The sequence below is a fragment of the Procambarus clarkii genome, chromosome 20 (genome assembly GCF_040958095.1).
Source record: "Procambarus clarkii isolate CNS0578487 chromosome 20, FALCON_Pclarkii_2.0, whole genome shotgun sequence".
NCBI classification, from domain to species: domain Eukaryota; kingdom Metazoa; phylum Arthropoda; class Malacostraca; order Decapoda; family Cambaridae; genus Procambarus; species Procambarus clarkii.
This window is the reverse complement of record NC_091169.1, coordinates 19,480,610-19,495,562: the sequence shown is the minus strand read 5'-3', so window position 1 is coordinate 19,495,562 and position 14,953 is coordinate 19,480,610. Positions and strand designations below refer to the sequence as shown.

The following is a 14,953-nucleotide window of genomic DNA, read 5'->3' as shown; positions in this document are numbered from 1 at the left end:
AAACGTAAGAGATAGGAACTTCGAAATGCAACATGTCAATGAGACAAGGAAAAAAAGGTTATTCCTGCACTTCAGTTAAAACGAAATAAACATTGCGAGTACTGCGTATGAAAGACCAATGAAATTCAGTGACTAATGCAGTTTAATAGTTTAATATGTAATTGAAAATACTGTAGAGAGGGGAAGAGTGGAACAATATTACTTCCCAAGGAAAATTACAACATGGTCAGAAACGTCTTGAGAGAGAATATCAGATGAAAAACAACACAATACATAGAATAATAACAACAAAATACCAAGTAGATACACTTTTTTGGCCAATAAAAAACAGAACATGTGGTCATGGAAACTAAAAAAAGACAAGAAAAAATATATCACCCACAAGGCGAGTAGCAAACTCCATGAATGGACAGACGGTAGAGATGGCTGAAGCAAATACAATCCAAAATTTAACAAAAATAGTATGAAATAGTCACCATGATCCACAAGTAAAGCTGTAGCAGACACTGAATTGTGAAGGGACCAAAGAGCCGGAGCTCAACCACCCACAAGCACAACTAGATGAGTACCCTGGGAACACACACCGTAACTGTCTCTATTTTCCGCTTGTTACAACTTGCAATAAAGTTGTTACATCTTGGCTTAACGTGTTTATGACGTATTAGAACGTTGTTACAACTTGCTATATTGGTTGTTATAACTGGTTAAGAGGTGCAGGCGATGAGTCACAATAACGTGGCTAAAGAATGTTGACCAGACCAAGTGGTTAGGAGGTACTAAAACATGTTCGAACGTTGTACCAACGTCGTAGTTTCGGTGTGTGTTTGGCGGGTACCTACATACTGGCCACATGGTAAAAAGGAAAGGTGAAACCCAAGAGCTGAAGCCTCGTCTATTGTGCCGTTTGTCTACAGTACTTCAATTAGCATCTTCTCTTTATTCCAATAACGCAAACGAAATATCTATCGGGTTTACTACCAATGAACAATTCCTGTCCAAGCAGTGAATCAATCACGAAGATGATTCAATACATAAATCCAATAGATTACGGTTAAAATTAATTTGTGTTGGTCAGCCCTTTAATAATTATTCCAATACGAATATTCTGTCCTAAAATTGCATATAAAAATATACTTTTTGGGCTTAAGTACCATTAAAATAAGACTCATTAATACCCGAATTTATGGTCAAGTAATTACTAATTAAACTCTGTAATCAAGTGCTTGAAGACTGCCGATTAAGTAACCAAGAGTACGCGTATAAACTTGATTAATTAAAGCTTAAAATTAAGCACTTAGCCGAACAAGTCAATAATTTCTTGCACAAAGAAAGTTGCCAGTTTGTGTACTCTGAAAAGAAATGAGAGCACTGAGAACATTACTGTGTACTAATTAAAATTGATATATGCATATGTATAATTTTAGTAATACGTTATTAATTGGCCTTTGATACAAAATATTAAAAATCATAAAATTAGCTGCAGTTGTTAGGAGTAGGAAGTACTTAGTTATTAGGAATAAGCTCAGAGCCAGAGCCATATATATTTACATTTTAAATAATAATAATAATAATAATAATAATAATAATAATAATAATAATAAGAAGAAGAAGAAGAAGAAACAGGAATTTTGAGGTGCAAAGAGTGAGGAGACATTAATAAAGACTGACCTGGGAGACAGAGCAACGTGGTCCACACCAGAGCAAGGGATGCCACCTTTGGGAGATTCTGGTGGATCATCTTGGAGAACACCTGTGGATATAAGGCAACAAGTCACTGACAGCATCACTGGGTGATGGTGCATCTATAACTGTGGATTAGGTAGTCTCTTTCCCACCTCCTCTCCCTTTCCCTTTCAACACTTCCTGTACCCAAAAATCACTCATATCCACGCTCACAAAGACCTCCTTCACAACTCTCATTTATCACTGTTTATCTGTCTCCCTCTCCCTGATTGCATAAAAAAGAAACCTACACAACATGCAAGAAACTCTCTGAATTTCGCAGCTGCTCAAACCTCAAAGAATCCAGCATAATGCCCACGACATTCCTACACCAACACCTTCATTCAGGTGAGAGAAGTCAAGGTGTATATTTATCCCTTTTGGTCGATATCATCATGTGTGTGTGTGTGTGTGTGTGTGTGTGTGTGTGTGTGTGTGTGTGTATGTGTGTGTGTGTGTGTGTGTGTGTGTGTGTGTGTGTGTGTGTGTGAGAGAGGCCAAGTCAAGACACAGAGACTTGACAGTATTGGGTTAGCGTGATTCCCTGGACCCTGGTTGGTTTTGGTGAGCTCAAGGTGTGCGGGGTTCTTCAGGACTGTTGTAATGCTCTTATGTTGAATAGATATATATATATATATATATATATATATATATATATATATATATATATATATATATATATATATATATATATATATTAGTATATTTTGGTAGCAGTCTTTCCTGTAGACATATATTATTAAATATGACCGAAAAAGTAAGATTAATAATTCTAACACGAATTTTCTCAATCTTTCGTACATTACGCTTCACTGTTGGAGGTAAATCAAAAATCACTTCTCCAAAATTCATTTTTTATTTCTAGTCTGACGCGACACGGGCGCGTTTCGTAAAACTTATTACATTTTCAAAGACTTCACAAATACACAACTGATTAGAACTTACGTATCTCTGATTTTATATCTACATTTGAGTGAGGTGGGAGGGGTGATGTGGCATTAACACAAGACAGAACAAGAGGGGATATTAATAGGGTATTAAAAGTATCAACACAAGACAGAACAGAAACAATGGGTATTGAATAGAAGTGTTTGTAGAAAGCCTATTGGTCCATATTTCTTGATGCTTCTATATTGGAGCGGAGTCTTGAGGTGGGTAGAATATAGTTGTGCAATAATTGGCTGTTGATTGCTGCTGTTGACTTCTTGATGTGTAGTGCCTCGCAAACGTCAAGCCGCCTGCTATCGCTGTATCTATCGATGATTTCTGTGTTGTTTACTAGGATTTCTCTGGCGATGGTTTGGTTATGGGAAGAGATTATATGTTCCTTAATGGAGCCCTGTTGCTTATGCATCGTTAAACGCCTAGAAAGAGATGTTGTTGTCTTGCCTATATACTGGGTTTTTTGGAGCTTACAGTCCCCAAGTGGGCATTTGAAGGCATAGACGACGTTAGTCTCTTTTAAAGCGTTCTGTTTTGTGTCTGGAGAGTTTCTCATGAGTAGGCTGGCCGTTTTTCTGGTTTTATAGTAAATCGTCAGTTGTATCCTCTGATTTTTGTCTGTAGGGATAACGTTTCTATTAACAATATCTTTCAGGACCCTTTCCTCCGTTTTATGAGCTGTGGAAAAGAAGTTCCTGTAAAATAGTCTAATAGGGGGTATAGGTGTTGTGTTAGTTGTCTCTTCAGACAGTCCCACTTGGGGACTGTAAGCTCCAAAAAACCCAGTATATAGGCAAGACAACAACATCTCTTTCTAGGCGTTTAACGATGCATAAGCAACAGGGCTCCATTAAGGAACATATAATCTCTTCCCATAACCAAACCATCGCCAGAGAAATCCTAGTAAACAACACAGAAATCATCGATAGATACAGCGATAGCAGGCGGCTTGACGTTTGCGAGGCACTACACATCAAGAAGTCAACACCAGCAATCAACAGCCAATTATTGCACAACTATATTCTACCCACCTCAAGACTCCGCTCCAATATAGAAGCATCAAGAAATATGGACCAATAGGCTTTCTACAAACACTTCTATTCAATACCCATTGTTTCTGTTCTGTCTTGTGTTGATACTTTTAATACCCTATTAATATCCCCTCTTGTTCTGTCTTGTGTTAATGCCACGTCACCCCTCCCACCTCACTCAAATGTAGATATAAAATCAGAGATACGTAAGTTCTAATCAGTTGTGTATTTGTGAAGTCTTTGAAAATGTAATAAGTTTTACGAAACGCGCCCGTGTCGCGTCAGACTAGAAATAAAAAATGAATTTTGGAGAAGTGATTTTTGATTTACCTCCAACAGTGAAGCGTAATGTACGAAAGATTGAGAAAATTCGTGTTAGAATTATTAATCTTACTTTTTCGGTCATATTTAATAATATATATATATATATATATATATATATATATATATATATATATATATATATATATATATATATATATATATATATAGGGAAGGGAGTACCACCTCTGGCTGGAAGAAGGGGGACCCATAGCCTCGGAGGAAACCACACATAACGCATTGGAGGGAATGTGGGTCCCCTCCAATACAGTTTCTGTGTGCTTTTCTCCTACCACCCCCTTCCCTTTTTTTTTTTTTTTTTCCTTTATTGTGTATTTAAAGGTTACAAAACATACAAGACAAATGCCTAAAGGTTATGGATCTCTTGAAGCTCCTCCGCTTCTGGACAGGAACCGAGGACGCAGCAAGCATTTCCCCTCTGGATCGCCACACTGAGACGCTGAAATAAAAAACTGGAAGCCCTTGGGTCTCTGGTGACGTCAATGAGCTTGGACCCCAATTCCTTGAGAAATCCCAAGGCACTCTTGCCCCAGGGGCCATGCGTCTCAGACGCTATGGGAACAAAGAGGTATTGACCTTCCAGTCGCCTGTACTTGAGTGATTTTGCTGTTTCCCTGTGGTTGGCCGCCCCACCTGCTTGATCAGCTCCGAAGTGTACATAGGTGTCAGCCAGGGTGGATACACATGTGTAGTCCCACACCAACTGTCTACCCTCCTTCCATGAGTATATGGTGATGCCATCAGGGCGAAGTGCGGGGAAATCCGGGTTTTGGACCCCTAGGATGCGAGGTTCTCTCTCCGCTGGGCACCCAGCTGAGACGAGGCTTCTCTTGATGATGTCATTGACCTCGTTGTGTCTTGCATGCCAGCCCTTTGTGCTTCCGCAATGCAACCCATGCAGTCCGTATTGGTCTGCTTCCACCCTGTTGCAAATACACTTGTATTCAGTGTGAATTGGGGCACCAAGGCGGAGGGCCACTGCTACACGAAGGGATTCTGGATCTAGGCGCGTGCCCATTGCAGACATGGGTACTGCCAGGAGGAAGTCTCCTGCATGGGGGGCACGCACTGCTCTGAGGCGGGCTTTCTCCTTGTCTGATGTTGCGACGCTTAGCATGGCATCAGCTACTTTTTCCACTAGAGGGTGGTCCCAGCCGGACTGTTTGTGTTGTTTTGTTGGCTCTATAATGGTTGCTGGGGCTGCAAGAACATTCCACTGATTTGAACATTCAGTGAAAGCAGGATCGTGTATTCCTGCTGAATCTCTCAGGGTTGCAGGTAAAATATCTCTGACGAGGTCGTGCGATGCATGAGAGGAGGAAAGGAAGGCTGGTAGAGCAATTTGGGAGGCTGTGCGGACACCAAGGCCGCCGAGTCTTACAGGAAGGGTTGCTTGCTCCCACTGAGAGTCGTCCAATGGCAGGTTCAGGACTTTCACCAGCATGGACCTCAGAAGGGTGTCATACACATTTAACTTAGGGCTGCTGTAGGATGGAGAACATCTCAGAAAGTAGGTCAACTTAGGGAGAGACAGGCATCTTGTAAGGAGAAAGTAATATATATATATATATATATATATATATATATATATATATATATATATATATATATATATATATATATAATATATATATATATATATATATATATATATATATATATATATATATATATATATATATATATATATATATATATATATATATATATGTCTGAAAACTCACACCCCAGAAGTGACTCGAACCCATACTCCCAGGAGCAACGCAACTGGTAACTACAGGGCGCCTTAATCCGCTTGACCAATTAAGGCGTCAAGGTTAACATTCCCTCTAATGCGTTATGCGTGGTTTCCTCCTAGGCTATGGGTCCCCCTTCTTCCAGCTAGAGGTGGTACTCTTATTATATATATATATATACATATATATATATATATATATATATATATATATATATATATATATATATATATATATATATATTTATATATATATATATATAAGAAAAAAAAATTGATTTATGGCAGATAAATACCCATCCAATTGGACTGGTTAGTTCAACGACCTTGCTTCGGGCTAGGCCCGTGCTCTATTTCCGATAGTCATAGTGGTTGGGCACAGTCCTCATATCCCAGTTCCTTGTCCACATATCCCAGCTCCTTTTCCTAATATCCTAGCTTCTTGTCCTTATAATCCAGCTCCTTATCCTCAAAATCCTTCCATGTGTTTAATAATCGTACCTTGTGAGCCTGTTTCTCCTCATAATTACCTTACAGAGTTAACTAGGCTCTATTCATCAATATGTGATTCGAAATACCAATATACACACTAAGAGGTGTTCCCAGAATCTGTGTATATTCACGGTTTGTTCTTGTCCTGAACAGGATTTGGGACTAGAGTGTATTTGCTGGTTATTCAGCAAGCTGTTATAGTGGCCTCAATAACCCTCCAGAGTTAATTGATCTTGAGTTCAGTACCAAATAATAATAATAATAATAATAATAATAATAATAATAATAATAATACCAAGCAATGTTGACCAGATGTAATAAAACGTATAATCATTACTTCAGTACAGCAGTGTGATGTATCATCACACTGCGGTACTGATGATACACTGACGTACTGATGATACACTGCGGTACACTGCAGGATTTTAAATGCAGTATCAAATGTTAGTTTCCTTAACCTACCATCTTTTAATTTTAAGGAACCTCTCCGAACCTGACTGACATTTTGAGTTGAAAGACTTTGAGACTCCAACTTAAGTTGGTATAACCAAACCGAATACCAGAACACCTATTTACCTCAAAGGAGCCAACCTCAAGGAATTCAGCACAATTTTTAAGAAATCTAACACAACTTCTAAGAATCAATCACCAAAATCAGGGAAACTAGTTAACCCTTAGAACCCAAATTAACCTCAGAATATCTGACATCATCCCAAGCCCAAGAAAAACAAACATTTTCAACTTAGAAACAAAATTACATTATGTTTTAAGAGAAAACCTCTTAAAGGTTTTAAGAGGTTTTTAAACCTTTTTAGAAAACTAAAAAAAAAATTCTCAAAGAATTCAACACCCGAAGTCTAGTACACCAAGTTCCCTTCACCACCCATTCCAACGTAAAAAAAAAAAAATACTCTTTGGTTTCCACTTGTAAAAAAAAAAAAAAATAAAAAAATATTGTATATTATTTTCCACTATCTGAGTGTCTATTGGTTGTGCAAGAGAGGGTTGTGACCCATAAAGAGTTGACCCGCGACCTCTACACCAACACAATCGACTCTAATTATCAGTGAACCAAAAACCCATTACTGATATTGGGAGAACAATTAACTTAACACAAAATAATTACCGACTAGCACTCGCGTCTCTAGTGTTTTTTTTTGCTTTTTGGGTGTATTCTCTTTTCACGTTGCTAGCTTTAATGTATTGACCCCGTGTACTGAGGGGGTGTGTGGGGTGGGGGAGAGGGGGGGGGGTGGTTGAAGGGTGTGGTGTGTGTGTGTGTGTGTGGGCTGTGGGGGGAATGGGGAGGGGGGGGGGCCGGGTCTGTGTGTTTGTGTGTGTGTGTGTGGGCTGTGGGGGGAATGGGGAGGGGGGGGCCGGGTCTGTGTGTGTGTTGGAGGAGGGGGGGGGGTTGAAGGGTGTGGTGTGTGTGTGTGTGTGTGTGTGTGTGTGTGTGTGTGTGTGTGGGCTGTGGGGGGAATGGGGAGGGGGGGGGCCGGGTCTGTGTGTGTGTTGGAGGAGGGGGGGGGGTTGAAGGGTGTGGTGTGTGTGTGTGGGCTGTGGGGGGAATGGGGAGGGGGGGGGCCGGGTCTGTGTGTGTGTTGGAGGAGGGGGGGGGGTTGAAGGGTGTGGTGTGTGTGTGTGTGGGCTGTGGGGGGAATGGGGAGGGGGGGCCGGGTCTGTGTGTTTGTGTGTGTGTTGGGGGAGGGGAGGGGGGGTTGAGAGGAAGGGTGTGGGGTCGTGTGTGTGTGTGAGAGTGTGTGTGTGTGTGAGAGTGTGTGTGTGTGTGAGAGTGTGTGTGTGTGTTTGGTTAGTGTTTGTAGTGTGTTGCCTTGAAGAAAAGTGTTTGTTACACTTCGTGTTGTGCACAAATTGTGTGTAGTCGTTATATGTCGTGCTAATATACCCATATATCACCACGGTTAGGCCTACAAACTAGGCCCCCTTTTTCTGTACCGGAACCGTATCTTTATAAAAAAAAAATTAAAATACAAATTAAATTACAACCTCTAAGAATCTTCAAACTAATTATTCATAACCCAACGTCTACATATGGCTGGCGATGAATATAATCTTTTCCTAAGCATCACAGCTGATGAAAGACAGATTGTCCTCTAGTAGCGGCCTGGGCGCCCCTGTCGGAGCTGAGTGAAGTGATCGCTGAGGTGATGCTGTCAATCAAAGTGATCTCGGTGCCAAGATGCTCGTCCTAGTGTGAGATGGAGATGGAGATGGAGGAAGAGGAAAGGGAGGAGAGGGAAAGAGGAAAATGAGAAGGGGGGAAAGTTGAAGGCTTTTCTTTTTAAGACGTATCTAAACGACTTGGGTGTAGTTATGCTGTTTACAGATTGGTCGTTACGTGAGTGTGAGTTACCGCATGGTTCCTCACTATCATGGTTCCTCACTATCATGGCTCCTCATTGTCATGGCTCCTCATTATCATGGCTCCTTACTATCATGATTCCTCACTATCATGGCTCCTCATTGTCATGGCTCCTCACTATCATGGCTCCTCACTATCATGGCTCCTCACTATCACTGTACCCACATGCACTGTGGAGACCAGGAATATGCTCGAATGTTATTTCGCCGTAATGTGAACAGGAGCGTGTTCGGAAAGTATACATTAGTAAACATTGTGTTCGAATTTCACCTTGAAAGTATAAGAAAGGATCAGCTGAGTGGATGTCAACGTCCCATCAGCTGCTTGGATGGCAACGTCCCATCAGCTGAGTGTATGGCAACGTCCCATCAGCTGAGTGTATGGCAACGTCCCATCAGCTGAGTGTATGGCAACGTCCCATCAGCTGAGTGTATGGCAACGTCCCATCAGCTGAGTTTATGGCAACGTCCCATCAGCTGAGTGTATGGCAACGTCCCATCAGCTGAGTGTATGGCAACGTCCCATCAGCTGAGTGTATGGCAACGTCCCATCAGCTGAGTGTATGGCAACGTCCCATCAGCTGAGTGTATGGCAACGTCCCATCAGCTGAGTTTATGGCAACGTCCCATCAGCTGAGTTTATGGCAACGTCCCATCAGCTGAGTGTATGGCAACGTCCCATCAGCTGAGTGTATGGCAACGTCCCATCAGCTGAGTGTATGGCAACGTCCCATCAGCTGAGTGTATGGCAACGTCCCATCAGCTGAGTGTATGGTAACGTCCCATCAGCTGAGTTTATGGCAACGTCTCCTCGCCAGTTTAACCCATTCTAATATTCAACCATTTATTCAACGTGCTTACACATACTTACCTTGCCAGTTTCTCATGTGGTACCTTATCAAAAGCTTCTCCAAAGGTCATGTACGCTACATCTCCTGGAAGCCTTTCTTCTGAATACCTGGTTACCGTTTCTCAAAAAATGTGAACAGGTTTGTAAGGCTGGGTTTGATTTTGAACAAAACCATGTTGCATTGATTTTGTTAGATTGTTCACAGTGAGATGGTGGATAATTCCCTCCCTCAGCGTTCTCTCTATGAACTTACAATATATGCGAGGTCAGACTGATGGACGATAGCTTTTTGCAAAGCCATTTCTGTCTTTTTTGACAAGCCATTTCTGTCTTTTTTGACGATAGTGGTGAGATTTGCATATTTTCAATCTAGGGGGGAACTATCCCTTGGTCCAGAGATTTTCTGTAAAGGAGCTTCTATTTTTTCACCCACTGGATTATTAACTTATGGAACCGCCTACCCGCCGAAGCCGTAAATACCAAAACACTATTGAAATTCAAAATCCTGCTTGAAAAAAAAATCATCAGGGCAAATGATGGCACCTTTGACAAGCCGCCGGCCTCCTGTATTCTTCGAGGTCACTAGAGTATTAGTGGCCCACAGGAAAATTCAGGTAAATTATCTAGGGTTGAGAGTTCGAATCCATTTCATTACTAAATATTGCTAAATTAAATGCCCAACCACATACGCTACTGGAAGCAGCAGTAAAATATATGTTACGATTTTATTGGATTATTATGCGTCTGAGAAAACCCAGCACCATAGGTTCGAATCCTTATTACAGCTCCTGTAGATTTTCCACTTTCTAATTATATGCATTATTCAACATATTATTGCAACGCAGTAAAAGAGCTTCCACTCTTTCTGAGTGATTAATACACTAATTACACCGTAATGTGTTGCGATACACGAAATATTGCTGCCCAGGATGAAATCCTTTGTGCGTGTAATGACTGCATTTGGCCGTCAGCCATTTGCATTTTTTTTAAAGCATACATAGCTCTTAAAATGTTTTAATAAGTTATACAGTCAAGAATTATTATTAAGGGCATGTAAGGTATTTTATTACTCTTTATTATACGTCTTGAGAGAGAGAGAGAGAGAGAGAGAGAGAGAGAGAGAGAGAGAGAGAGAGAGAGAGAGAGAGAGAGAGAGAGAGAGAGAGAGAGAGAGAGAGAGAGAGAGATAGATAGAGAGAGAGAGAGAGAGAGAGAGAGAGAGAGAGAGAGAGAGAGAGAGAGAGAGAGAGAGAGAGAGAGAGAGAGAGAGAGAGAGAGAGAGAGAGCTTCCTAATAGTTAAAAATTGTCTCCAATACAATTTCAATCAACTAAACACCAATACCAATCCCCAATTCATTTCCAAATGCATCATACTTATAATAATAATAATAATAATAATAATAATAATAATAATAATAATAATAATAATAATAATAATAATAATAATAATAATAATAATAATAATAAAAATAATAATAATAATAAATAAATAAATACCTGCACGGAAAACAAGCATTTATAATCCAAATATATTATTGTTTTCAGCCTTCCCGCAAGCATAAATCTGTCAGGTTTTAAAACTAATTTCAAGTATTTGGTTTGCAAACTCAGACTCCAAAAAGCACATCAGAATATGTCTTAATTACACACGCAAGCTAAGTGATTGAATAAACTAGATTACTCCAAAGCACGGGATTATATCCATCATACACACACGTATCTACTCATCTACTCCCTCCAACCCCCCCCCAGGTAGATGCTGTATAACCCGTTTATCTACAGCCAAGTAGATGATACTTAACCCAATTATTACACATATCTACAGTCAAGTACATACTGTTGAAAGCAGGTGTTATCTTGAGTTATCTTGAGTTGATTTCGGGGCTTTAGTGTCCCAGCGGCCCGGTCCTTGACCAGGCCTCCACCCCCAGGAAGCAGCCCGTAACAGCTGACTAACACCCAGGTACCTATTTACTGCTAGGTAACAGGGGCATTCAGGGTGAAATAAACTTTGCCCATTTGTTTCTGCCTCGTGCGGGAATCGAACCCGCGCCACAGTATTACGAGTCCTGCGCGCTATCCACCAAGCTACGAGGCCCCCCTATTGGGGGGCCTATTGAGGTATTGTGCGCGTCGACAGGAAAAAATAACACTGTATAACACTCAGATATCACAATAGCGTGATGCATCATAGGAACAAATCCACTCCAAAAATCCAATCCAATCCTCGTCACGGTCCTGGTGGATTTGTTCATTTAACACTGTATAATCCAGTCATTGTGTCTAGACGGTCCATAGCCCAATTACTGTACTGAGAGTATAAACAAAAAGCATATATATCGTCTCAAATGGGCTGCGTATGCCCAATTTTGACTTCACTACTTACCCCAACAAATAAGTATTATTGTTCACAAACAAAAGTTGGCTGAAAATATATTTTATACCGGATTACACAATGCAAGTGTTTTAAATAGAGGAAACATTAGTTTGGAAATGCCTTTGGTGAATTCAGGAAAATTATTTGTTCAAAATATTTTACAATTCTATGTATGTAAATCACCCACATCCTATATATTTAAATAGCCAAACATAAATAGCAATAATTTATCTGAAAACCAAAAAAATTCAATGTAATAATTTTTTCCTCTGCCGGAACATACATATAAACAAGAATTAAGTGGTTCAGGGTTTGGGAAAAAGCAGAACGACTCTGCGCAGCGGCTTTGTGAAACAGCAGACATTCTGATTTGCATTGTAAGCAGCAGCTGGTTTTAGCAAATAGCGACTTCCTTGAACAAGTTTTGGCTGAGATAAGATGGTGAAGGCTGGCTTTTTTTTTTTTCCTTCCTCGGTTCACCATCTGCTTGGAGGCGATACTTCTGGGACCTTGAGATGTGCATTCATTCTCCTCCTCCTCCTCCTGCATTTATTCAGAGTGATGCTGAACTTTCCAATTTATTTTCTGGTGTGCATTATTTATCAACTCTCACGTTCTGTCTGTGTTGCACTTTGATTCATCCCACTATCTCTCTGTAGCACTCTGTGGCACTCTCACCTCTCTGTGTTGCACTTTGTGGCACTCTAACCTCTCTGTGTTGCAAGTTATCTCATCCCACTATCTCTCTGTCGCACTCTTTTCTCATTCTATGACACAATCTCTTGACGCTTTATTATACTCTTTGACCTCATTCTCTGTGGCAGTCTCTGACCCCACTTTCTCTGTGGTGCTTTCTTTCACCTCACTTTCTCTTTGGTGCTTTCTCTCACCTAGGGGAAAATGTCCACTAATATATATATACGTATTAAATTCAATCTTCTGCCAAGCCTCGCTGAGGACGACGTGACCTGCGAGATACATTCAACTACAACAAGCTAGATCAGTCAACTGCAAAATCTGGGGAATAACCTACACGCTAACTGAGGTGCGAGAGTTATAACAATAGGTTCCCCCTAGTCTCAATCATTCCACATGGGTTCGCTCACGACGAACGCCTGTGGGAAAACATAGGTTGAAATATTCGACCAGAGCGTGTCCCATATATTGAAATTGTACGTAAATTAATACATTTTTGCAACTTGATATTGTTCAATCATTAAGATAAATATCCTTAATTGAATTACTAAACCTTGCAAGATATCTTTAGAATTAAGAAGTGATTAAAGGCGATTAAATGTTACACGTTAAAAGCCTCACACGTTAAAGATTAAACGTGTGAGGCAGTTGAGCTGTTTCAGACAGTTTCAGACGCCACCGAAGTCGGACGCGTCATCACAACACTCTTTACCGAAGCCCTAATTACGCCTAATTCCACCAACATATCTGGCGAGCCTTAATTCGGCCCCGATTACCGGAAGTCGAGTCTCATTAGTTGGGCTAAACGAGAGAAAATATTATTGTTCGGTAACTTTATTCCAGCTTATCAGTCGATGAAGTAGACTTATTCCTTCGACGGACCCGACTTATTACTTCGACGGACCCGACTTATTGCCTCGACGGACCCGACTTATTGCCTCGACGGACCCGACTTATTGCCTCGACGGACCCGACTTATTACTTCGACGGACCCGACTTATTGCCTCGACGGACCCGACTTATTCCTTCGACGGACCCGACTTATTGCCTCGACGGACCCGACTTATTACTTCGACGGACCCGACTTATTGCCTCGACGGACCCGACTTATTACTTCGACGGACCCGACTTATTGCCTCGACGGACCCGACTTGTTACTTCGACGGACTCGATTTATTACTTCGACGGTCGGGAGCCGGTCGGCCGAGTGGACAGCACGCTGGACTTCTGATCCTGTGGTCCCGGGTTCGATCCTGGGCGCTGGCGAGAAACAATGGTCAGAGTTCCTTTCATCCTATGCCCCTGTTACCTAGCAGTAAAACAGGTACCTGGGTGTTAGTCAGCTGTCACGGGCTGCTTCCTGGGGGTGGAGGCCAGGTCGAGGACCGAGGCGCGGGGACACTAAAGCCCCGAAATCATCTCAAGATAACCTCAAGATAACTGACCCGACTTATTGCCTCAACGAACCCGACTAATTTCTTCCGGGAAACTTGTCTGTCCAATGGGGATATTGGTACGAGTTGACCCGCCTCGTTACAGGTCATGAAGCACCAATCAGAACAAAACATTTCACGCTCGTGAGGTTGCACTGACTAATTACAGCCTTTACAAGGGCAACGCAGTTGACACAATTACCTACCTTGTATCTGGTATGATATTATGCAGTTAGTAGGATGATATAACGCTGTAATCAATCAGTTTAGTGACGTCGAAGTCTGTGATTCTTGTTAAAGGTGACATGTGCGTCATCTGTTGTTCAGTTCCAACAGATGATGACTTGTTATATATATATGAGAAGCGAACAAAATTGTAATGCAGTTGATTTTCAATTCGGCAGTTTATATTAAATTTTATACGAGTCTAAAGCACTAGCGGGTGAGCTTATTGCACTGTTCTCTGAACGAGCTCGGGAGAGGCAGATTTTTTTTTCGTATTCTTGAAATCTTTCAGTGTGAGAGAAATATTAGATTCTCCAGAGTGGGATAGGAAGCGTGGCTTGGTTGCGAGGAGGTTAGGAAGGAAGGACGGTGGTAGTATTGCTGCTTGGTTGATGCAATTAACCATGCAAAATTACTACCACCACCATCACCACAACCACCTGCACCACAACCACCCTACCCTCTACCACCACCATCACCACAACCACCTGCACCACAACCACCCTACCCTCTACCACCACCATCACCACAACCACCCTACCCTCTACCACCACCATCACCACAACCACCTGCACCACAACCACCCTACTCTCTACCACCACCATCACCACAACCACCTGCACCACAACCACCCTACCCTCTACCACCACCATCACCACAACCACCTGCACCACAACCACCCTACCCTCTACCACCACCATCACCACAACCACCCTACCCTCTAC

At 41.5% G+C, this 14,953-nt stretch overlaps 1 protein-coding gene across 1 annotated transcript in view; it reads right to left on the bottom strand.

Moving 5' to 3' along the window:
* LOC123755369 (protein turtle homolog B) overlaps positions 1-14,953 on the bottom strand; it is a 100,458-nt gene that overhangs the window by 32,554 nt on the left and 52,951 nt on the right. The window contains exon 2 of the mRNA XM_045737927.2: positions 1,669-1,750. Within this exon, the coding sequence (XP_045593883.1) occupies positions 1,669-1,738 (70 nt within the window). The 5' untranslated portion in view covers positions 1,739-1,750. The remainder of the gene's footprint in view (positions 1-1,668; positions 1,751-14,953) is intronic.